Genomic DNA, 26,063 nt, shown 5'->3' with positions numbered 1-26,063 from the left:
AGATCCTTCGGCTTCAAAGGCCTCCAGCCCTTTTCTGGAGGAGGGAGGGAGAAAGGACGAGAAGGGAGGCCCTCTCTTATTGGCTACCTGTGGGATGCCTCCCCCTTCCCCCAAAAAAAGCCCCCTGTGTCCCCCTCCGCCCCCCTCTTTGCACGTGGACTCTCCCGGGCACCAATGGCAGCCTTGGCACTCCTGGCTTGGAAATAGGCAGCGCAGACGTCAGGAGGTGCAGCCTGGCCAAGATCTATATAAACCGGTCCCAAGGAAAGGGAGAGGGTGAAAAGAAGGGTGGGGTGGGGGGAGGCTGGAGGTAAGGGTTGGTTGGGGGGCAGGAGGAGGAGGAGGAGGAGGAGGAGAGGAAGGAAGGAAGGCTCCACAGAGGATGGCAAGGATGGCACCCATGGGTAAGGTGGCACCCGTCATGGATAGGGAACTGGAAGGTGGCTGGTTACCTTTGACAGCTGGATGGGGAAGGAAGAGGGTGCCTGGCATTGGAGTCAATGGGGCTCACAGGTGCCACATCGGGGGCACGAAAAGGAGAGCCAAGCCGTCCCCCTTCCTTCCTTCCTTCCTTCCTTCCTTCCTTCCTTCCTTCCTTCCTTCCTTCCTTCCTCTTCCGTCTGTCTATCTATCTATCTATCTATCTATCTATCTATCTATCTATCTATCTATCTATCTATCTATCTGTCTATACCTTCCTTCCTTCCTTTCTATATTTCCCTCCCTCCCCCCTCTCTCCCTCCCTTCATTCCCCTTTCTCCATTTCTCTTCTTCCTGTCTTTCTCCCTTCCTTCCTTTTTGCTTGACTCTCTCCTTTCCTGCCCCGATGGGCACCTGGGGGCACAACCCGGGCACCTGGTTTGAGCCCCATTGACACCAAAGGGGACCAGTGCCAGCGTTACCAGTCCTCCAAACTCTCCAAAAAGGACCCAGGGAGAGAGACATCCCCGCCATAAGGGGCAGGAAAGCACCCCTTTCTCCTCTTGGGATGGCATCAGGGGAAGGGAAAGAAGGGGAAAGGCCACCTGGATCCCTTTCTCCTCTAAGCCTTCCTTGGCAGGGCGCAAGCTTTAGGGATTCGATGGGGAAGGGGGCAGTGTCTTTTGGAGATGCCCAGGAGGAGGGCACCGAGAAGGCTTTAACGGGGCAGGGGGTCCTCCTTTTCCCGGACCCCGTCCTCTATGCCCGTATTATGTCCAGGAGGCCTTCCCAAAGGTCCTCCATTCGGAACAGGATGACTTGAAGTTTGAATGTATAGCAGCATCCTTAGCTTTGTCTTGGGTCCTTTTTCTGGAAGGTCCTCCCTTTGGCGGACGCCCCAGAAGCCTGCATGGCCATTCTTAGGAGTGCTTTCCGCCTTTGTCTTTGGCCCTGTCCCCCATTTCCCCTGATCCTCCTTGGAGGACCTCTGCTCCTCCTGATGGTCTTTCTTTCTTTCTTTCTCTCTCCCTTTCTTTCTTTCTCCTGCCTTGTCTTCTCCCAACAGCCCAGTCCGTCGTCTGGCGTTGAGATCGATGCCGGGGCCGACCATGCTGCCCTCCGGCCAGAGCCTCCAGATGTTGCCTCCTCCTCTTCCGCCGCCCCCAGCTGCCTTGCCGCCCGAGGCCGGGGGGGCTCTCTCTTGGCTGGAAGCCGGGCTGGGCGCCCTGCTGGCCCTGGGGCTTCTGCTGGCCCTGCTCCGGCAGCTGTGGGCTCTCCGATGGAGCCTCAGCCGGGATCCCGGCAGCCCCCTGCCCCTGCCCCAGGGCTCCATGGGCTGGCCCTTCTTCGGGGAGACCTTCCACTGGCTGATCCAGGTGAGTCGGGCCCCGAAAGCACTCTGCCTATACTCAGAGGCCACCCTGCTCTTCCTGGAAGAGAGGTCGGGGGATTTCCTGGTGGACCACAATGCCCACAATCCCCCCCCAAAAGCCGGACTGCTGAGTGGAAGAGGGGGGTTCTGGGAGGTGTCATCGCATCCCTTGGTTTTTGGTCCTGGATTGGGATCTGGGCCCGGTGTGGTTGTGGTTAGGGCTGCCCCCTTCCCGACCTACAGCAGAGGGGCCACTGGCTCCAACAGCAAGGTTTCTCTGCTCAGCCCGCCATCCTCGGTCCCTTTCCCCCGGAGGAACTACCCCTCCCTTCCAGTGGGATGCGCCTTGGCTCTTCCTTCCTTCCTTCCTCTCTTCCTTCCTCTCTCTTTCTCTCTTCCTTCCTTTTTCTTTCTCTATCTGTCTTTCCACCTTCCTTCCTTCCTTCCTTCCTTCCTTCCTTCCTCTTTCTTTCACTCTCTTTTTTCTTCCTTCTTCCTTCTTTCCTCTTCCTTTCCTTCCTCTCTTCCTCTCTCTCTTCCATCCTTCCTTCCTCTTTCTTTCTCTCTCCCCGTCTCTCTTCTCTTTCTCCTTCCCTCCCTCTTTGTTTCTGTTTTTCCGTGTTTCTTTCTCTCTTTTTATTTATCTTCTTTTCTTCCTTCCTTCCATCTTTCCTTTGTTTCTTCCTCTTTCTTCCTCTTTCTGTCTTTTCTCTATCTACCTTCCTTCCTTTCTCTTTCTCTCCCTCCCTCCCTCTTTCCTTCTCTCTTCCTGTCTTTCTCTCTTTCTTCCTTCCTTAGAAGGAGATTTCCAACTGTAGTCTTCGCAATCTTTCACCAAGCCTTTCTGGGTCTCTAAACAGAAGTCCTAGAAACCAACCTGATATGCATCCATACTGCGGAATGAAAACAGTTTGACACCACTTTCACTGCCACGACTCTGTCCTACAGAATCTTTGGGAGCTGTAGTTTGGTGAGATATTCAGCCTGGTCTATCAAAGAGCGCGGGTGCCTCACCAAACTGCAGATCCCAAGGTTGTGTAGGAGAACAGCTGTGGCCGTTAAAATGGGTTGTCAAAGTGCCGTGTGGACACACCTTAGGTCGGTTCCTAAACCGTCTTAGTTGTAAAGCCCCCAAAAAGGCACATAGGGCGTTCCTGTTGCCAGGAAAAGAAAGGCACTCTGGACCCGCTCAGAGGCAACCTTTGTGAATCCCATTGTGGAAGAAAAGCGGGATATAAATCCATGAAATAAATCAAACAAAAACAAACCTTGCTGGGGAGCAGGCTCAAGGCCAGCAAATAGGCCCTGGCCAGGGTCACCAGCCGTCCTCCTTTCCCTGGACGCGGCCTCCATGCCCAGCCTTCCGTCCTAGAGGTATTCCAAAACCTCTTCCCTTTCGAGCAGGTCTAAAAAGCATTCATTCATTCCATTTCATGTGAATGCCGCCTTTTCTCCCAGGAGGGACCCAAGGCGACTCACAAGTAAAACTTTGGTTTGGGAAGGTCTCTCTCTCTCTCTCTCTCTCTCTCTCTCTCGAATGTCCTCCAAGTGGGGCACCCTGGGGATAAGCCAAGGAAGAGGACCTCTGCGCTTGCTCAGAGGCACTCTTGACTCGTGCATTGCAGCAGCTAACAAAGACAATGCGATTTTAGGCTGAATCGATAGAAGTATAGTGTCTAGAAGATCAAGGAAAGTAATAGTGCCACTCTATTCTGCTCTGGCCCCACCTGGAATATTGTGCCCAGTTCTGAGCACCACAATTTAAAAAGGATTTTGAGAAACTGGAGCATGTCCAGAGGAGGGCGACTAAAATGGTGAAAGGTCTGGAAACCATGCCTTATGAGGAACGACTTAGGGAGCTGGGGATATTTAGCCTGGAGAAGAGAAGGTTAAGAGGTGATATGATAACCCTGTGTAAATATTTGAAAGGATGTCATAATGAGGAGGGAGCAAGCTTGTTTTCTGCTGCTCCAGAGACTAGGACCCGGAGCAATGGATGCAAGCTGCAGGAAAAGAGATTCCACCTGAACATTAGGAGGAACTTCTTGACAATCAGGGCTGTTTGACAGTGGAACACACTCCTTCCTCGGAGTGTAGTGGAATCTCCTTCCTTGGAGGTCTTTAAGCAGAGGCTGGATGGCCATCTGTCACAGGGGATGCTTTGATGGAGAGTTCCTGCAGGGCAGAAGGGGGTTGGGCTGGATGGCCCTTGCGGTCTCTTCCAACTCTATGAGTCTATGACTTGGGCTGATTTCTTCCGCTAATCCTCGGAGGAGAGAGAGAGATGAGGGGGGGATCTGCCAGTCCTTGTCCAGTCCCTTGGTGCCATCCTCTCTCTCTCCTCCGGGGCAGGGCTCGGCCTTCCACAGCTCCCGGCGGCAGAGGTACGGCCCTGTGTTCAAGACGCACCTGCTGGGGAAGCCGGTGATCCGGGTGAGCGGGGCCGAGAACGTGCGCAAGATCCTCCTCGGGGAGCACAGCCTGGTCAGCGCCCAGTGGCCCACCAGCACCCACATCCTCCTGGGCACCCACACCCTCCTGGGCGCCAAGGCCCAGGCCCACCGCCACCGCAGGAAGGTAGGTAGGGGGGCTGGGGGTCCTTGGGGAACTACAACTCCCAAGAGAGGCAGCCTAGGCCCAGTGGCTGGAGCCTTGGACTGGGGCTGGAGAAATAACTCCGCTCTGGGCCCCACAACAAACTCCAACTCCCAGAATTCCATAGCCTTGAGCCAGAAAGAGAGTTGAAGCGGTGCCAAACCGGGTTATTTCTGCAGTGTGGATGCAGCCCCGATCCAAGATTCCAGCCTCTCGTGTAGATTCAAGCCATTAGTCGAAGTTTTGCTTTTTAAACTTACAGGACAGGCGGGGTAAAAATAAATTATTATTATTATTATTATTATTAAACTACAAGCTATTTGTGTTGCCTTTGAGTCAGTCCTTAGGGAGCATCGTTAGATAAAGGCACTTTTCTGCTGCTCTGTTGATTTAAAAGCTAGACTTGGCTTTGATATTTTTGTTTCCTTAAGAAAAGCCTTAGGAAACTTGAATCCCCAACAGAATCCCGACCCAGCCATGGTCACACTCTCTCAGCCTCAGGGGAAGGCAATGGCAAACTCTCTCTGAACAAATCTTGCCAAGGAAGATTGTCGGAAGAGAGGAAGAGAGAGTCGGAAACTTGAAGGCGTACCACAACAAGCGCAAACAACGGCCTGATACAGACAGCCAAAATAAAGCTGCTTCGAGTCACTTTGGAGGTATGGTGTTTCAATGATACATGCTTCCTAAGAGTCCAGAAGCCGCACCAAAGCCATGCTCCATCCCTAAGGACTGGAGTGCAGCTTTGGTGCAGCTTCTGGACTCTTAGGACGCATGCATCATTAAAACACCATACCTCCAAAGTGACTCGAAGCAGCTTTATTTTGGCTGTCTGTATAGGGCCAACAACTCCTCAGGCTGGGGATGCTGGGGTCTGCCGTTTAAAAAGGATCTTTCCTTGCTGTCTCTGCCATCCACTTTGCCAGGTTGGCCCCTATCAGAAAACACAGCACCAAAGGGAAGGCGTTTTGTTTCACTGAGCAAAAGCTTTCTTTCCCTAGGTTGCATCCGCACTGGAGAAGACGTGGTCGGTCCTGCAGAAACAATCCAGTTTGAGACCGCTTTAACTGCCCTGGCTCAGTGCTAGGCGACCCTGGGAAATGTAGTCTATTGTGCCACCAGAGCTCTCTCTGACAGAGAAGGCTCAATGTTTCCCAAAACTACCGTTCCCAGGATTGCCTAGCACTGAGCCAGGGAAGTTAAAGCGGTCTCAAACTGGATTGTTTCTGCCGTGTGTTTTGGGCTGACGTCAAACAACAAGGCGTCAACAGACTGTAGAAACCAATCCAGTTTGATCCTTCTTTTAACTGCCCTAGCTAAGAGCAGTGGGATTCTGGGATTTGCAGTGAGACCTTTAGCTTCAGAAGAAACTAGCCCAGATGAAACTACAAATCCCTGGATTTCCAGAGCCATGGCAGTTAAAGATTGTTTCTGGAGTCTAGATGCTACCTTTGACTTGTTGGTTGCATGCCTCCAAGTCCTTTCCGATTTAGGGCGACTCTATATATCATGGGGTTTACTTGGCAAGTATCTTCAGAGGAGGTTTGCCATTGCCTCACTCTCTGAGGCTGAGAGAGTGTGACTTGTCCAAGGTCACCCAGTGGGTTTACATAGCCGAGCTGTGATTTGAACCCTGATCTCCAGGGTCACAGTCCAACACTCAGACCACTTTCCCGACTTTTACTGTTCTCCCCTTGAAAGGAAAAAACAACGATGATTTGGACACAAAAGTTGTGCGACACAGAGCTCTGCCTGGGGCTTTTCACGCTATACAGTTGTAGCGTTACGATCCCGTTTTAACTGCCAAAGTGGGATTTGTAGGTTGGGGATCGGACTTGGAGAGTTCCAAATATCCCTCCTTAAATAGCAAATCCGCGGATTTCATAGGATGTTGGAAGTGGCATCGGAAGGGGGCATCTGCGCTTTAGAAATAATACATGGCTCCATCCTACAGTATCTTGGGATGTGTAGTTTGGTGAGGCAAAGAAGGCTAAGGACCCTGCAAAACTACAGATCTCGGGATCTGTATCAAAGTGCATGATGTCCCTCTGAATCCCAGGGTCTATTGACTGGGCCCCAGAGGTCTTTATTTTCGTGAAAGTGAATGCAAAGGGAGGGTTTTCAAGGAGGAAAGACAGTCTTACGGGAACTTCCCTGCTGCAATCTGGGAATCCCTGAGGCTGAGAGAGTGTGCCTTGCGTCGGGGCTGAGCTCCCGGTGCCTCCAGATCCACCCAGGGCCTCTCCCTCTCTCTCTCCCTCCGCCGCAGGTGCTGTCGCGGGTCTTCAGCCGGGCGGCGCTGGCCAGCTACCTGCCGGGGCTGCAGACGGAGGTGAGGCGGGCGCTGCGGGGCTGGTGCCGGGGCTCCAAGCGGGGCCCCGTGGAGGTCTACTCGGCGGCCAAGAGCCTGACCTTCCGCCTGGCCGCCCGGGTGCTGCTGGGCCTCCGCCTGGAAGAGCAGCGCTTCCAGGAGCTCTCCGGCGCCTTCCAGCAGCTGGTGGAAAACCTCTTCTGCCTTCCCCTCGACCTGCCCTTCTGCGGACTCCGCAAGGTAGGCCTGGGACTAGGCTCCTCCGAGAGAGAGAAGCAGGGCTTCCCCAGAAGGAGCCGGCTTCCTCCGCTGCCTACCAGCAAAGAGACTTCGGGCTAGGAAAGCTCCTGCTCCCAGCAACTCTCTGCAAGACCCCTTTCCCCAGGCTCCAGGCTAGGAAAGCTCAGGCTAGAAAAGGAGGTCTTTTCTCATTTTCCTTCCAGCCTTAAGTCTCCTTTGCAAAGCTCCTGCTCCCAGCTTAGTCGCAAAGGGGCTGCAACATCCCCCTTTCCAGGTTTAAGTCTTCCAAGCTCCTGCTCCCAACTTTTCTCTTTCAGTTAGTCTCAAAGGTCCCCTTTTCCGGGCTTAAGTCTACATTTAAAAGCTCAAGATCCCCTTTCCAGGCTTAAGCCTCCTTTTCAAAACTCGCGCTCTCAATATCTCTCTGTCACTTGAGTCTCAAAGGTGCTGCAAGATCCCTCTTTCCAGGCTGAAGTCTGCCTTTCAAAGCTCCTGCTCCTAACTTCTCCTCCATGATCCCTGGGCACCATGAATTCCAGAGGGTTTTCTTAGGCAAGGCCAACCCAGGGGAGGTTTCCTGCTATTTCCCTCCGTTGAAATACAGCCACCAGCACCTGGTCTCCCATCCAAGTACTAACTAGGGCTGAGCCTACTCAGCTTCCAAAATCAGAAGGGGGCCTGGCGTCTTTAGGGTATTTAGGCAGTGTGGGACAATCCCACACCGAAGCCAGAACAACCTACATTTCCCAGAATTCCATAGCATTGATCCATGTCGGTGGCGTCAGACTGGATTATTTCTCCAGTGTTCATGCAGCCATAGACTCCAGTTTGCCCTCCCTGTCTCAAGCGGCCCTTAAAAGGAAAGGAAGGGGGAAAACAACATTTGGGACAAATAAGGGGTGATTTCTTTGGCTCTTTCCTTTAAGCCTCAAAACCTGTTTCTCTCCTCCTTCCCAAGGCACTAGTCCTGTGTGTGCTTTTCCTCCCTGAAGGCTATGTGTCCACTTGCTAAGCTTTTCCTCTTCTGTGCAGGGAATCAAGGCCCGGGACCTTTTGCACAGCTACATGGAGAAAGCCATCCTGGAGAAACTGCAGAGGAAGGACCCTGAGGCCCACAGTGATGCCCTGGACTTTATCATCCACAGCGCCAAGGAGCACGGGAAAGAATTTACTATGCAGGAGTTGAAGGTAAGGAACATGTGTCATTTCTAACATGGTATAGTTACACCTGTACATGCAAAAAATAAAGGCATAGGTGCCTCTGACCATGTGCAGAGGTCATTCCTGTATCTAACCACAGGCAGAAAACAATGCCAGAGCTTCCTAGGTATCCCAGTCTTTTAAAGTGCTGGTGTGCGTTTTGGGAGGGCCTGTACAGTGCAGTGGTTTGGACTCCAGGAGTCCAGAGTTCAAATCCAGCCATGGAAACCCAGAGGGTCCCTCAGGCTCAGGAAGGCAATGGCAAACTCTGAATACATCTTTCCTAGAAAACCCTTTGACAGAAATGACTTGAAGGCACACAACAACAACAACAACAACAACAACAACAACAACAACAACAGGTTCTCAGTATCTTTTCTGTGATGTTTAGTAATTCCAGATTGGCCAGGTATGGGTCATAGGTTTAATCTTTAATTTATATCACACTTTTCCTTTGGAAAATACTTAAAAAGTGGCTTTCAGGCAGGTACAGGTCTGTTTATTTTTCTTAAGGTGAAAGCAGAGTCCCTGCAAAATCCCAGCACCCTCCAGATTTTGGACTTTATCTCCCATAAGGCTTAGCCACCATAGCCAATGGTTAGGCATTATGGGAGTTGGAGTCAACATCTGGAAGTAAGGCTCCTGTAATGCATCCTGTTACTTAGGCCTATTAATCCCCTTATCCAAAAGTTGGGTTGGGTGCTGGCTTTTCTCACTCCATTTCCCCAGCTGAGCTGTTCCATACATGCATCCCATTCATGTCATATTTTCCTCCTTGGCCAATGCAGGAACATCATATCTGTCCCACTGAAATGCTCTCTCAAAATTGTAGCAACAGTCATGTACCATAGGTGAGCTTTCTCAAGAATGATCAGTCGAAGTGTACAAAATGATCCAAGTGCTATGAAATAGAAAGGCAGCGATTGTCAGGGAGTCCTCCCAGGGATAACAAAGATTGACTGCAATCTATCCTATATGTATCTTTATTTAGGGGTAAGCTGTTCTGAACACATGGAGGAGGAGGCTTCTACGTACACAATGTGCTTGAAAGAGCCTTCATATCGAAAGATGCTTGAATGATAATGGATGGGGAAAGTCATTTGTCCTCCTCCTGCATGTAGCTGCAAGTAGGCAACATTAATAACAGTGCGCCTACCAATGTTGAGCCCCACACCTTAAAAAGAGTTTCAGGTTCCTGTGCAACAGATCTGATCTGTGGGCACATGAAACAGTCTCCTGTGCTAGTCCTAGGAATAATCCACGTCTGGCTGTTGAAATAGCTGTAGCCAGAAAGTCTACCGTTTGAAGGTTTGCGCATACTTTTAAGTAGTAACTCCTCTGGAAAGCAGAGGGATTTCAGATATACAAAGCTGACTGAAAGCCTGCTGACTTCAGTGGGTCGCAGCTTTAAGGCTGATGAAGTTCAAAAAATAGGCTCAAAGTGGGGTTTATTATGCATGTTGTACCAGGTCTCTCCCCTCCAAAAATCAGAATAAACCAAGGCACAGGCTTGATATGAATGTACTTTTACTTAAACGTCATATCAAAAATAGAAAAGAAGCAAGGAATTTTAATACTAGATACAGTTCTAATCACATTTGAGGAAAATTTCAGTTGAAATCTGTGTTCCTTCATGCAAGGGTTTTTGGCTCTGACTGTGAGTCATAAACCACATCAATGGAGCAAAGTTTTGAAAGCAAAGAATGAAATTGGTGCTGATACTGCTGAGTCAGTCTTTCACACTTGAAATCTTTTGGAACAGCCAGAGGTAAATGTTTCCAGGGTCCAGATGATAAGCAGAACCACATGGCCTGGTTGATGGCATTTCACATGACATAAGCAGATGCCTAGACCAGTTGGATGTTGGATGGGCACCTTTTCTGGAGAACAAAATACTTATGATGTCATGTGAACTGGGCAAATGGTAATCTGTGGTGATGTTTTAGCTGGAGTCAGCAATGACTTTCATATGGAGCTGGATAGCTGTGTTGGCAGCCTTTATCAGCCAGGTGCTTCCCAGATGTGCCAGATTACAACTCCAATCATCCCCAGCCAGCAGAGTGAATGTCATATGAAGTGTCCCAAGTTGATATAAAGTGGATATAAAGCTATGAAACATACTATTTTATATACAGATGTTGGTGTTTCAGTTGACCAGAGAAAAGTAATTTTCCATAACAGGACTTCTAACACCAGAAGTCTGAAAAGCTTGAAGGAACTATCCATGGTCCTGAAACATATCCCCATAAAGATTCACCAGCTTGGAGGCATCCTTTAATATAAAGCCTGGAGTAGATACCCCACAGCCACCTGTTGCTATTGGCTAAAGCATTTCCTTTTCCTTTTGTCTTTCTTTGGTGGCACTGCTTCTTCATCCAAGAATCAAATGGGTCCTGCAAAAACACAGAGTGTTCTTGTTTATATCTACACCCGGCCATGCCTTTTCCTGGGAGATTATTCCATTCACCCACCCACCGTTTTCTATCTCTCATTTAGAAGATTTCTGGGAGCCCTTGACCATATCCAGTCTTCACTTGGCAGGTTGGGTTTGTGTTTGTTTCTTTTTTTCTTTTATCTCCTTGGGACAAAAAGAAAGAACCCTCATTTTCTTCAAATGCCAAACTTGGGCTTTCTTTAAATGTGTTGATATTTTCCTCTTGTTTCCCAGTAGACCATTGTGCTCTCAGAACGTAACAGCTATGTTCCCTATTGATTTATATGGAGATCTCGTCCAAATATTCCAGGACAAGTGTTATTCATCCTCTTCTTAGGTGGCTGAGTTTCCTTCTACATCTTGAGTCTCTTCTTTGCTTACTTGAGATGTAACTGAAATGCTCTGTAGTTGAATCAAGCTCACTGTGGATCCCAAAATAGTTATTTCGACACCTCTGTCAATTTACCCCAGAGTCATTGGTCTAACTTTCTTTCTGCTTTTGTTGACAGGGTCAAAAATCTGCCTGAAAGTGGATGCTTGAGCTTGTTACGTTTTCTTATATACTGTTTAACATTTTTCCTTTGAAATATATCTCTTTCCTTTGTTTAGGGCTATTATAATGTGATGGTTAGAATAACTGACACTTAATTAGTATTGTAACATAAATGCAAAAACTAAGTCAATTAGAACATTCACCTTCCTCATCATCAGTAGGTTGTGTGTATATAGACACACTCACACACACACATTTTTCATGTACTATCAGCATTAGGAACAATGACAGGAAGAACAAATAGCACTTCAGAGGCTCCCATGCGCTTTCTATGCAGGCTTAGTGTGGAAAGCAGTGTGATTTCCATCTCTGCCTTAAAGACCTTATAAAAATAAATGTCAGTCACTTTTGGTATGATTTATGCCATTGTAACTCTTTCATCGCTTTGCCACTATTTGAAAGTTTTGATTTGCTGCTGCTGTTTTTAGCAGATGCTTTTGTTTGGTGTGTGATATGATTATATTTTAATACCTTACTGGGTTTTTCCCCCCAGTGGTTTTGTTTTATTGTTTTACTGAGTGTTATAAACTGCCTTGGAATTCAGAGCAGTTTTAAAGTCACTGAATGAATGAATAAAAAAAATGGATGAATGAATAAAAGTGTTTTAGCACCTAGACTGCTCTGGGCTATTAAAAAGTTCTAGCCTCTTGATGTGCTTTAGGGGTGACATATTATTTCCAAAGACCTCAGATGATAAGCTTAGAAAGCTGTCTAAATTAGGTAAGCATGGAGTACATAGATGCCATGACACCTCTTCAAAGCAAGGGCTTGGCGTTTTGTTGTTCTGGCCTGATTGTTTAACTTGCTTGGAGATAAATGTGTGCTAAAGAAGAAGAGATAGCTCTCCTGGATTAAACACAAATAGGAAAAGAAAAGAAAAGTTATTCCGTAGTAGAGTTTGGTAGGAGAAGTGTCTTGAATCAACCTAGTTTGGCTCTGGCAGGCATGGCAAATGTGGATCTGCATTCTCCTCTGTGGAATAATTCATATTATAATTGGTACTCCAAAGCTCGCCTTATCAACTGTGGGGAGCAGGAACCTTCTCATATGAGCCATTTTGCTACTGACTATAGCTCTGGTCCCCAAAGCTGGTCTCAGTGATTTCTTCCCACGTTTCTTTTAAAAATGTAATTCTTAGGGGTAGAACTAGTTTGGTTTAGTGGCTTGTGTGTTGGACAATGACCCTGGAGACCAGGGTTTCAATCCCTGCTCAGCCATTGGGTGACCTTGTCCAAATTATATTCTCTTCTCCTCAGAGGAAGGCAATGGCAAGCCCCTGCTGAAAAAATCTTGCCAAGAAAACACTGTGATAGGTTCAACTTAGGTTCACCATAAGTCGGAAATGACTTCAAGGCACACAACAGCAGCAGCAGCAACAACAACAACAATTCTTAGGGATCCTCATCTTCCTTAGAATGTAAAAATGATGTGAGTTATTGGTATCCCCTGCTTCTCAAAAACATTGATAATATTCTATCTGAACTTAATCTCAGTGGGTAGGCCTGAAACTAAACCTCCTATTTGAAATGACCTGTGGAGGCCATGAAAATCTATTTTGATTCGTTCTCCTTTGCTGTTGGCTTTGTCTTGCAGGAGTCTGCTATTGAACTGATATTTGCAGCGTTCTTCACCACCGCCAGTGCTAGTACTTCCATGATCCTCCTGCTACTACAACACCCTCTGGTTGTGAAGAAGATAGAGCAGGAGTTGACATCCCATGACCTTACCAAGGAATGCCATTGCTTCATAGCTGAGGAATCTCTGGCAAACTCCCAGTCTTGCCAAGAGACCCTGGGTGTCCATGGAAAAGAAAATAAAGATTGGGACTCCAAAAATCCCCTTCCACTCAGGCTGGAAGGAGAAGAAAGCAAAGAGACAGAAGAGAAAAATAACTCCTGTTCTGCTGCTAAAGTAGCCCAGGAAACCATGCATGGGACTACAAACTGCCTTCGCTCAGTGCCCAGGCAAGAAGAAGCCAGCCAGCTCTATAGCAATCTGGAAGGACCTGAATGCTATTGCCAACCCTATTTGACCTTGGAGAAGTTGAGCCGCCTCCACTACTTGGATTGTGTCATCAAGGAGGTCTTGCGTTTGCTGCCCCCAGTGTCTGGAGGCTATAGAACAGCCTTGCAGACCTTTGAGCTGGATGTAAGTTGTGCAGCTTGTGGTATGGGCCCTATTGTTGGTGGTGGGGGGTGCAATCTGTCTGGTTGGGCTCCAAAAGTTAGTCTGATCCATTTTTATAGGGCCCATGGACAGCATGTGCACAGATCACATAATCTGGAAATTTTGTGGTTTCAAGGGAAGCAGAATCTGAAGTAAAGAGAGGAGGTCAAGCAAAATACTTTTTAAAATTTACAAATACTTATCCATTGCTTAGATCTGACAATTTCAAAGCAGTGTTCATATACTGATTCTGCTGCAATATGATATAACAACATGGAAATAAAACTCCTATGGATGTGCAAGCACTATAATTGTGCACTAGGCAAAGTTTGGGCAGATAACAGATGTATTTGTTAGTGGGATGTCGAAGGCTTTCACGGCTGGCATCCATAATTTTTGGTGGGTTTTTCTGAGGCCATGTTGTAGAAGAGGTTTTTCCTGATGTTTCATTAGCAGATGTGGCTGGCATCTTCAGACTGTTCATGTTAACAAATGAGGAGGAGGAGGAGGAAGAATAAAAAACACAAGGCCCTGTCCAATAACTAGGATAATGTATTTGTATGATTTCTTTTTGTTCAGTGCATATATGAAGTGGAAGAAAGCGCATTTTCAAAGAGCTTTAAAGAATATGATCAGAAGGAACTTCCCCTAAGCCAGACTTGATACCTGTACTTGTGGTACTTCAGCAGTGGGAACTGTGGGCCCTCCAAATTTTTTAACTCCCATCAGCAATAGCCATCACAACCAATGGTGAATAATGCTAGTAGTTACAATATCTGGAATGCCACACTGTTGTTAAACATTTGGGAGCCAGAAATCCTTTCTAATTGAGTACAAACTGCATGGAGATCTACCAGTCAATCTAGATTTGACGTTTGCTTACCGCTGCTGTAAAGTACTTACTGTGTATCATTTTTCTATTGGACAAACAGAACAGTAAATTATTGACTTCATTATCTGTTCCCTGAAACTATGATTCACCAATTACTGAAGCCATGACATTTCCACACCACCCATAGTCAGTTATTTAGAAATGTCTTTCAGGGTAGCTTATTTAAGGGTCCCCATGTGCCAAGAATGCATCTGTTGCAGACAATCCAGAAGTTGTTTTCCCTTCACTTTCATTTAGCAGGCTGCCCTCTGCAGGCTGCTGTCTCTGGTGCTGATTCTCTATTATCTTTCCCTTCTTCTCTCTCTTTCTTTTAGGGCTATCAGATTCCCAAGGGTTGGAGCGTGATGTACAGTATTCGGGACACTCATGAGACTGCCAGCATTTACCAGAGTCCTCCAGACACCTTTGATCCAGAGAGGTTTTGGATATCTCAGGAGGAGCGGGAAGAGCCCAAGGGAGTAGGTGCTCTCCGCTTTCACTACATTCCCTTTGGTGGTGGAGTCCGGCACTGCATTGGCAAAGAACTGGCCCAAGTGATCCTCAAGATGCTTGCCATTGAACTGGTCAGCACAGCTCACTGGGAACTGGCTACAGCTGATTTCCCTAAGATGCAAACAGTCCCTATTGTACACCCTGTGGATGGCCTGCACCTCTATTTTCTTCCTCTGAAACCTGGAAGAGAAAGCAGCGGGGCAAGCAAGGCAAACACTTGAGAAGCACCAACAGCTCCATTACCACTTCTAGTTTAGGATCAGAATAAATCTGGGGCAGAATACCAGTTTCTTTCCAACTGTAGGTTTTCTGCCTGCACAAACCCTTTCTTTGGGGAACATGCAGGTGGGGAAGAGAATGAAGTCTCTATCCTTGATCCTTAATGCCCTGTAAGTCTGTTAGCATCCATTCTTGTTCAGAGATATGCATCCACACTAATAACATCCTCTATAATTCCTAGTTGCACTTTCTTTTTCGTGTGTGCATGTATGTGGATGTGTGCATGATGTTACAGGTTAGGAGAAGACATATTACAAAGGTGAATGTCTCAGAAGGAACAATGGCAAGAGAAAGAAACTCATTATCTACAGGTCAAGCACAGGTAGAATGGGAGCCTTGCCAGGATGCAGTTATCTGAGAGCAGTCCATGGACTGTCGACATAACCAGTGAAGATCCCTCAAAACTCCTTATAGTTTATAGACACAACTGTTCTTGCATCCCAAGTCAAGAGTGGTTCTATTTGTGGTTGGGAGAAGTAGTGAACCAGTTCCTACAGAACAGATATGCTAAAAGTACAAGGAAGACATGGGAGCTGTTAGAGATGAGATCATGCCCATCTTTGGGTGAGGACAACTGAAGAGGAGCAGAACAGAACAGAAAAGGAGATGAGTTCAAGAATTTACTTCAACCTGAGCATACTGAGGCATTTCATCCCAGATATACTTGTAAACTTTGAACCAAGGAAAACATGAGGGTCTCTCATACCCAAGTACTAATAACCACCTAATTCTTGTGTGCGTTCTAAGTCACTTTTAAAAAGGTAATTAGCAGCGAGCATATAATACACTCAGAATTTTATGAAGGCAGAAAGTAAGACTCAAGTCTTCTGGATTGAGTTGGAATGTAGAAAGCTGCCTTTAATAAGTTGGATCATTGGTTTTCCTCACTCAGTCCTATCTACCCTAACCTGTATCAGCTCTCTTGGGTTTCAGACTCAAGACTTTCCCATTCCTGTCTGGAGATGCTGAAGATTCAGCTTGGAATCTGTACCATAAAAGCAAGAGCTCTGCAACATCAGCTGGCTATCGTTGCAAACCTGAGACCATTTAAACAAGCAAGCTAGCTATGGATTCTGATGGTCAGGAGAAAGAGGGGAACTTCCCCCAACAGCACTCCCTTGCACATCAAAATACCTCACTGTCCATCTGTTTCACCTCTAAAATGTTCAAAAGAAGTGACCATTTCCTGCCATTCTGGAAGCAAACTGAGTTAAATGTATCTATAGGGAGGCATAATTTTGGGTAAAAATAATGAATTTTAAAAAGATAGGGGGAAACAACCAAATTTTAAAATTCTGGGGGCTGGTTCAGGGACTGCAGAACCAGGGCCTGGCAACTGCCCTTTCTCCTCGCCTACTCTAGAAGATGTGAGGAAGGGCCATTTTTGGCCATTTTAAATGAATTTTGTGTGTGTGTGTGATGAGAGGCATGGAGGAGATGGAGCATTCCCAGGTCTAGTGAGTGGGGCATGTGTAGCCACTGGACCTACACTTGTTGCCCATCCCTGCTGTACATCATCACTGGTCTACTCAAGATGCTCTTCAATAGCTCATACTAAACGACAAACAGCGTAAGACACTTTCCCTAACCTGCTGCCCTGTTTTGAACTACTATTCCCAGTGCTGGCAAGGGTTGATGAGACTTGAGTAGAGGGCATCAGGTTGCTAAAGTTATGTTAAGGCTACCATGCTGATGAGATCCCCTCTCTATAACCTCTGAAAGTGCAGTGCTTGAATTTAAGCTCCTTCCCATTAATTAGGACTAATTGGTTCATAGATCATAAGATTAGTTCCTGTTGAATCTTAATGAAACTTGTTTTCAATGCTTACAGTCCATAAAAGTATCCTATTTTAAGACTGGGAGATGATGTTCTGCATTTTCCATGATTTCCTTACCATTGGTTGTGCTGGGTGGGGCTGATGGGACTGGTAAGCCAAAACATTTAGAGGGCCCAAGGTTCCTGAAAGTTCCTGTAGTAGCAGCTGGGGGATTGTGGATGTTGTTGCAGGCTGGTGCTGAGACTTGGGTTTTAATGAGGAAAGGATAAAGTTATTCCAGAAGTGGAGCAATGTATGTGGATAATCTTTCTCTCTCTCTCTCGTTCAGATCTCTTAGAAACATCCAAACATATAGGATGCTGCTTTTGTACCCAGGGCTGAACAGCTTTAGTTCCTGCCATGATTTACAACTTTATAGTAACAAACTGTGACTCAGACAACAAGCTGCTAATTAAAGCTGCTAGTAGTCTTTGCCTTCTCTGGGTGTCCAAGGAATGGGGCACACAGGCTTATCTGAGGGCAAGAAATCCAGGTTATGTGTTTAGAAACTCAGGAAGGTAGTGTTTTTGAGAACAGCAATGTAGAAGGTAATTTATACTGTTGCATGCTCAATTACTGTGGGCATCCTAACATCTCAGAGATAGTTTTGGCTTTGATCTAATTCTTTCTGAGATGGTAAAACCATGGCTGGGATGTACCACTTAGTCTTTTCCAATTTGGCATCCTCCAAATATACTGGTCAGCTCACATTTTCCTCAGCTAGGAGAGCCAGTAACCATGATGGTTGCACATAACAGAATTGTCAGTCAGTGTATCTAATTCCAGAGGAATGAGCTTGAGGAAGACTTCCTTAGATTGCAGTGTTTCAAAAATATCCTTGCAATTGTTGTCCGTGTTTAGGATTATCCATTTCATAACCTGTAGCCTAGATCCATCAGGTATTGTATTGTGGTGTTGTATGTTTAAAATGTGCTGTCATGACCTCCAGGCTGCTATGGTCAACAATTTAGTGAAACTCATTCAATAAAATGCTGCTGTAGAGAATTTAGCTCAGAATGAAATTTTGTACAAGATTTCTGCAAGTATAAGATCTTCCAAATAAATGTTGCCAGATAGCAGTTCTGTCTAGTGTTTTTATATGAACAATGTTTTCCGGATGTGTTAAGAAGTAGTGGGGAAGCTTTCTCCTCTCGCCCATGGGAAAATTCAACTGATGTTGGGTGGAGTCAGAGCCAAAAATAGGTGGAGTTCACAGCATTAGAGAATCACATCTCTTCTCCCTTCCACTCATGAAATTACATCGGAGGCCACAAGTTCTGCACTCCAGAATTACTGATAGCTGGTTCAGTAGTAAAGAACCTGGAAAATCACTTCCCCATCCCAGTTTGAATTGTGCTACCAAGAAAATAAGAACATAATGCAACATAATGATGCAACAAAGAAATGTAACCCCATAAAAGACATGTAACCTCATATAGTAGTGACAAAGCATTCAGAAGAATTTATCCTTACTGAATATTTGACAAAGCTGTGGCAACTTTCATACAGTTAAGCTAAACGAAGTAGGAAATAACATTAATCACCTTCCAGCTTGTACTTAAATTCCAAGTAAAGCATATTCCTCATTACAGCAAGAAATGAATCATGCTGTATTTTAATATTAATGACTAAACCTGAAGGAATTGTTCAGTCATCTAGAAATATTTAGTGTAATTTATCTTCACTGGAAAACCAAAAATTAGATGACATTGGTAACTACTGAAATTTAGCTCAGATATTAGAAACAGAGGCCTAAATCAAATAGTCCTAATTAGAGGACACAATGAGTCAATGATATAGTACAGTGATGGTGAACCTTTTAGAAGCCGAGTGCCCAAATTGCAACCCAAAACTCACTTATTTATTGCGAAGTGCCGTGTCCCTCTGGCTTTCCAGTAACAAACTCTGGCAAACTCTGTGCTGGGGTGACAGCACATGTGCCCACAGAGAGGGCTCTGAGTGCCACCTCTGGCACGCGTGCCATAGGTTCGCCATCACTGATATAGTATGTTCTGACTTAGCCACACTCCATTTGATTCAGTGAGTATGCTCTTGGTTGGGACTGACAACTGGAATTTAGATGAAGTTCAATTCATTTATAAGAGAAACAGGGGGAGACAATGGCTTAGATCCAATAAGCAGACTTAGAGAACAACTCTCTCTTAACTGAGGTATATCTCAGTTAATGAAGTAAGTGTCTTCCAGGGCATGATTTCTTTAACAGAAAAGCGGGTGCCAGGGCAGAAATAACATGGAAAGAATTGGGATAAGTTCCTGCACTACAAAAAAAGAACAGGGGTTCAGCATGTATCAGCAAACTTTTTATACAAAACTATCAATATGCACATGAAATGAAACATCCAGGTCAGGTAAATCTTGCATAAGTAAACAAAAACATGTTGAACCTTCTAGTGACCACCAAAAGCATCTTCCAAAATGCATCAAGGGATGATTGTTTTTCTTTCTCCAGCCTCCACTTTCCTTATGATTTCCATTTTGGTAACCACATCTACTGGTATGTTTTTTTATTTAATATGCTGGGAATAGCTGGTAAGGCAGGCTTATCTGCTTTCCCCCTTTCCCTCTGTTGTATTGTTCATACATGCTCAGTAATAGATTCTGGATGTGGTTTCTGTTTATCTTCTTTGCCATAGGCAGGCATATGCAGCTACAACTTGAGCAGAATCCCATTCTTTCACAGATCAAGCTTTATTGTATTATTTACTTCAAACATGCTGTTGCAGCCCAACGCTGAAGGTGTGTTTCTCCTGTGTCACATCACTCTTCCAGCACCAATGATGCTAAAAATCTTCCAGCTAGACCGAAGACAAGGGAAAGGGGGGCTGGGTGGAATAAAAACTCTATAGAATGGTGATTTTTTTGGTCAAGGGCTTTGTTAACTGAAGTATAACTGTACTTACAATATTGTCAAAGAAGCTTAATTGTCTCCTCCATCCAACACTTCCTCCCGGCTGTACAACAGCAGCTGTGGGTGCTGCAGTCCCAGCCATTGCTCAGCTGAAGATATGTGGGAGCAAAAGAAGCAGCAGCCTCTGCCAGCAGTGTAGGGCTTTTCCTTCTTTTCTGAGTGCATGAAAGCTGGTGAAACCCTGCAGCCAATCAGTATCTCAGGGGTCAGGTTTGCACTACAACTAAGACAATCATGGCAATGGTGCCATCCTAAGTTACTATTGGGATTACTAAGAAATCAACTGCACCAAATTTAATGTCATTAGCTCCTAGGTAAGTGAATTTGCAGGGGTTCAGCTTTAGCCTTAGAAACTGCACACTGAAATTTCAACACACACTATTGAAACAAAAACATTGAATTAAACAGAGGGAAACTATAATGTTCTGGAAAAACATTTACTTTCACAGGAACAAATAACCCCCCACAGTTTTCCAGTATATTTTAGAATATTTTAAAAGGATGAACGTATGATTGACTTCCTCTGAGGATGACAGTGTGACTTGCCCAAAGTCACCCAGAGGGAAACTATGATCCTCAAATGACCTACAGATCAGAAGAGCTCATTTGATCACCACCAGTAAACTGGATTAGACTCAAACACAGAAGTTAACTTTTCTACTATAACTTGCTGAATGGTTTGGAGCAATCATCTCCAACCTGGCACCCTCTACAAGGGCTGGACTTATTGTGTGCCTTCAGGTCATTTCTGGCTTATAGTGACCCTAAGGTAACCCTATCGCAGGATTTCCTTGGTAACATTTTTTCAAAGAGGGTGGTGGTACCACAGCCTTCCTCTGAGGCTGAGAGACTGTGACTTGCCCAAGGTCATTCAGCAGGTTTCCATCACTTAGCAGGGATTCAAACCCTGGTCTCTAGGATCCTAGTCCAACAGTCAAACCATTACACCATGCTGCCTCTCTGTGTGCTGGGCTACAATATTCATACCGCTGAATCAGCTTCAAACTCAATTTAATTAGAATTATGGGTATTGTAGTCCCACCGACCTTGATGAGTCCAGGTTAGGAAAGACTGGTCTGGACCCATTATTAGAATGAGAAACTCCCAGTCCCAGTCCTGGTATCATCAGCATTTTAGAAAGCATAGGCAATATTTTTCTCCTGTTGATAACTTTCAAAAGACAACTCTGTGTTTTGCTTGGAGCTTTTCAATAACATTAATATTTTACAGACAACTGCTTAGACAGGTGACTACAGTGCTTTCACTGCTTGCAATTCTGCTTATAGGTGTTGCCTGCTTTATAATGAGACCTCATAAGCTATTTAGATTTGTTTTCCATTAGATGGCAAGGTCTAGGGATTTCTCTTTTGTTAGAGGACATTAATAATAACATTGCCAAATTGCATATGGGATGAGGAAGAGACCCACAGGTAATGTGTATTATCTGGAAAGTCTGAACAGCTGGTATGTACTCCTCCAGGCTTACCTTCGGATATCCAATACTGTACTGCTGCCAGAAAATGTAAATACAGCAGTTTTCTCCACCTGGTGGCAATTGAAGAAACAACTGCAGAACGCATCTTCATGATGTTCAGATAATTGTTATAAATGTGAACAAAACTGTCTCGTAGCTTTGCTGCAGTCCATGTTTTTAATAAGGTGGCAAAACCAGGTGTAGCTTGTGGTCTAGAGGTCTCCCCCAACATTTTAGGTGACATACCCACCTTGCCTAGACTACACACTGTCTTCAGCCAAAACAAATTTTCATGGTGCTCCATTTGGCATCTTTTTATTGCAAGGTGGAAGAGACAAGCCTGGATGTCCCTCCATGCACCAGCCAGCTGTTGCCTAAATATTACCCCAAACTTCTAGAAAGTCTCCTTTCAGGTCTTCTTGCTACATGCCTTCAATTTTTTTCTGACTTATGGTGACCCTAGGGTGATCCTATGGAGGACAAGATATTTTTCAGAGAGGGCTTGCCATTGAGTCATAGTCATAGATCACACTGGATGGGTAATAAATGTAACAGGGGAAAAAATAGTTTCACAGGATCAAAAAACCCACAGTTCTTCAGTACATTTTAAAAGATTTTTAAAGGATGAACCTATGATTGACTTCCTCTGAGGATGAGAGAGTGTGACTTGCCCAAAGTCAAGTCTTAATCCAACACTCAGACCACTACATCACACTAATTCTTAAAGTCTTGGCTTCAACCTTGTTTGACTAGATCACTACTGTCCTCATTTTGAAAGTGCAGCACAGCTATGGTTCATAAATGGAACCGTTTTTCTGTATCTAAATGTGTAGCCTTTTAGACATTGTTGGCCTACCAGAATGGCTATTGGCCATACACCCGACTGACAAAAGTTAGAAACCAACAATATCTTGAGAGCAGCACAAATTCCCTGTTCATGGTCTGAATTTTGTAGGATTCTTCCTCTGATGAGTTTTAAATGAGTAGGTTTGCTGTACTTACTCCGCTTTTGTGTTCAGGGCTGACGCTGCCTTAGGAAGAATGACGTAACCAACTCAGGAAGGAGATTAGAATTAGAAGGGGGGAGATTACCAGAAGACGCTGAGACAACCATGAAAATAGTTCGGTGAATGACAAAATATAGTATTTAAGAGTAAAATGGAAATGAAATGCTGAAGTAACAGGAAGTTATCTTGTCAGAATGAATGAGTTGGTTTGTTAGGAAATCATAAGTAATCTGTGTTAAATAGTTATGTAAGACTTGGATCTGTTTTTGTTTGTTTGTCTTGCCAAGTTTGGTTTTGTCTGTTTAAATGTTTTTAATGAATCATTGTTATGTATGTATGAAAATTAATAAATATATTAAAAAATAGGAAGGAGATTTTTAGTGTCATGAAAAGGCAGGATATAGTCAATGCACAAGAGAGGGGCTTGTGCAATTACCTTTCTCATGTGTAAACCTGGTTCGATTTGGGTACTATGTATTTACATTTTGAGGGTGGAAATATTTACTGCTTTGGTCTCAGGTAGCAAAAAATGTCTTAGGATAGGCCTGGTTCTCATTGGGTAAGGGAGCTGAGAGATCTTCGTTTATCTTTCATTAGATAATTATAATCCATGCATGTTCAGAAATACTGCTTCTTTGTTAAGTTGCATGTTTTAAACAGAATGGATTGTACTTTCTCTATAGCTGACCAACATAAAATATCCAGTACTAAATGACAGATTAATTTGATTCCAAATGACAGTTAATGTCGCTAGCAATTTCCTTCTTTCAAGCTTCATGCTTTCAACAATGTTAAACATGGTTTAATAATGTACAGGCAAAGCCTTCCCTTTATACTTCTGTGTTACAAAATGAATCTGTTGCATATCTGGTCCTAAGGAACAGGAACCCTGCCATCTGATTATTATTATTATTATTATTATTAATCCAAGAGCCTTCACGGATTGACTTTGCAGACTTCCAAATGCATTGCCTGGACAGACCAGAGCATCTGTTCTCAGAGACAAGCTATTAAAATATTCCTTGAAACATATTCAGGGAACCATATAGCAAAGTACAATAACATCCAAAATCCATAAAACAGTGTTATCTTTATTTGACCAACCAAAATGTACAACATACATGATGTAAACTTTTGAAGCTCCAATGGCTTCTTCATCAAGCAAAGGTGTTAAAAATCATACAAGAGGAAGGGGGGGCAATGTTAGACACAGGCCTGGATTTGGGAGGTTAGTGTACTAAAAACTAAAATATTCATCTTGTGGCTTGTTTCGGAGAAACAGAGGAAGGCAAAAGCAAACCTCTTCTGCACAAATCTCTACCAAGGAAGTTTCTCATTCTAGCATTTGGAGCTGATTGGGCAGTATGGGTGTTGTAGTCCAGCACACAGAGAGCCAGCATGGTGGTGTGGCTGGCTGTAGTTGGACTAGGACTAGAGGTCTCAATCTCTACTCAGCCATGAAAGCCACTGGGTGGCCTTGGGCAAGTCACACTCTCTCAGCCCCAGGGGATGGCAATGGCATACCCCCTCTGAACAAATTATGCCAAGAAGACTCTGTGACAGCTTCACCTTAGAGACACCATAAGTCAGAAATGAGTTGAATGCACACAACAGCAACAAAGCTTTCACTGAAATCCTAGGCTCTTTTTACCTGGAGGGCCCACTGCAAAGGCTGACTTCCCAGTAACTTCCAGGGGGCTTGCTCCTGTGTTTTCTTTCCTCCCTCCTTAAAAGCTGGAGCAAAGGTTGCCCTATAAGGCTGAGTTAAGCCCGGCTGGCAGGCTGACCCTCTAGTGAACCAGAAGCTCCTGCCCTCCTGACCTTGTCTTTAAAGGTGAATCTTTGTGGTAAACTGAGAAAAAGAAAACAGGCAAATGTCAATGACTAACTTTAATTAGCTGGGCTCCCTCTATGAGCCATCCCAAGGGGCTCCAGGTTCCCTTTGAATCCATGGGATTTCAGGGCTGAAAGACAAAAGGGACCAACTCCAAGGCCTCCATCCCCTCCACTGCCTGCATCACTTTGGCCCACATCCAGTGCCATCATCTTAAATATGAAACAATTCAGGATCAGACACAGCCAGTGTGGCTTAGTGAGTTGAGGGCTGGCTATAAAGTCCTCCAGGAGACCAGGCTTTGAATCCTCCCTCAGCCATGAAACCCACTGGGTGATCTTGGGCAAGTCACAATCTCTCGGCCTCAGAAAGGCATAGGCAAACCCACTCTGAATCAGAGCTTTAGGCTGGTGATAAGTCGGGAACGACTTGGAGGTACATGGCAACAAGAGTATAGGATGAGAACATTAGTATAGGATGGGGAAGATGGGAGTTGTAGTCCATCTCAGTGGGACTCCCTTCTCTTTGCCAGGATTAAAGGAATTATTTCAAGCTCACTCCATTTGGGATTTCAGTAGAAGTTAAAGTTGTTTTTGGACTGTGAGCTGCTTTGAGTCGCACCTTTGGGGGGAAAGTGGAGTACTACTACTACTAGCAATAGTAATACTTACACTATATAGGCCTGTTACAGACTGCCAAAATAAAGCTGCTTCGGGTCTCTTTGGAGGTATGCTGTTTAAATGATGCATGCATCCTAAGAATTCAGAAGCTGCACCAAAGCTGCACTCCAGTGCTTAGGAATGGAGAGTGGCTTTGGTGCGACCTCCGGACTCTTAGGACCCGTGCATCATTTAAATAGCATACCCCCAAAGAGACTCCAAGCAGCTTTATTTTGGCAGTCTGTAACAGGCCATAATGAGGAGGAGGAGGAGGAGGAATTATTATTATGTCTGAAGGCAGGAATTTTTTTTCTCTCTGCAGAGATTGGGAAAGTTACTTTTCAGCTTACTGGTCCCAGCATCTCCCAGCTGTCATTGCCAGTGGTCATGCTGGCCAGAGGACTCTGGGAGTTGTAGTCCAAAAGGGGTATCCCCCTGCACTTAGTCAAACTACAGGTTCAGAAAGGCTATCAGATGAACCCCTTTTATTTATTTTTTCCTATTCCGCCTAGAAGTCTAAAGAAAAAGGGATTCAGACTTTTCTGCCCTATTGATCACCTTACACATATATCACCCCTTTAATTCTGGTTTAATAATTCAGGGGCATCTACACTGTAGAAATAATGCAGTTTGGCCCCACTTTCTTTAAGTGCTGTTGCTCTCTCATTCTTGGTTTGAAATGTTGTTGTTGTGTGCTTTCAAGTCATTTTTGATTTAGGGAGACCTAAGGTGACCATAGGGTTTTCTTGGCCAGTTTCTTCAAAGGGGGTTTGCCATGGCCCTCCTCTGAGGCTGAGAGTGTGTGACTTACCCAAGGTCACCGAGTGGGGATTTGAACTCAAGTCCAGCCTGGTGTGGTGGTTTGAGTGCTGGACTGTGACTCTGGAGAGTAGGCTTTGAATCCCAGCAACCCACTTTGGGCAAGTCACACTCTCTCAGCCTCAAAGGATAGCAAGGCCAAAATAAATAAATAACTCTGATGAAACTTGCCATAAGTGGCTCAAACCATGATGCCAAGGTCTGAAATACTTTTTAAAAATAAAAATAAAACACTATATTGACCTCTTGGCACAGGCTGGCAAGAATTCCCCTCATCTGAATTCAAACAGGGGGATCAGATCATCATAAAAATAAAGGAGGACAAGGCCCTGCAAAATGGAGGAACTTGAAAGAAAAAACTGAGGACATGACCAAATGAAGGCTAAAGATATTCATAGAAGTCTCAATCCATGCTTCTCGGTCCTGCTAAAAATGGAGGACATTTTGGACTCCCTCCTGGACAGAAGGGTGAAATAATAATAATAATAATAATAATAATAATAATAATGATGATGATGATGATGATGATACCTAGCCCGCCTTCAGATATAATAATTCCTACACTATATA

At 45.1% G+C, this 26,063-nt stretch overlaps 1 protein-coding gene across 1 annotated transcript; it reads left to right on the top strand.

Annotated features, from left to right (window-relative positions):
* The first annotated feature begins 372 nt into the window (after positions 1–372).
* LOC121924686 (cytochrome P450 26C1) lies at positions 373–17,822 on the top strand. Its single transcript, XM_042456023.1, has 7 exons — positions 373–404; positions 1,487–1,796; positions 4,145–4,369; positions 6,657–6,938; positions 7,971–8,126; positions 12,719–13,273; positions 14,498–17,822. Exons 2-7 carry the CDS (start codon positions 1,515–1,517, stop codon positions 14,894–14,896), a joined length of 1,899 nt encoding a protein of 632 aa, XP_042311957.1. The 5' UTR covers positions 373–404; positions 1,487–1,514; the 3' UTR covers positions 14,897–17,822.
* Positions 17,823–26,063: the final 8,241 nt, after the last annotated feature.

The sequence above is a fragment of the Sceloporus undulatus genome, chromosome 3 (genome assembly GCF_019175285.1).
Source record: "Sceloporus undulatus isolate JIND9_A2432 ecotype Alabama chromosome 3, SceUnd_v1.1, whole genome shotgun sequence".
Classification (NCBI taxonomy): domain Eukaryota; kingdom Metazoa; phylum Chordata; class Lepidosauria; order Squamata; family Phrynosomatidae; genus Sceloporus; species Sceloporus undulatus.
This window is presented reverse-complemented; position numbering and strand designations above follow the sequence as displayed.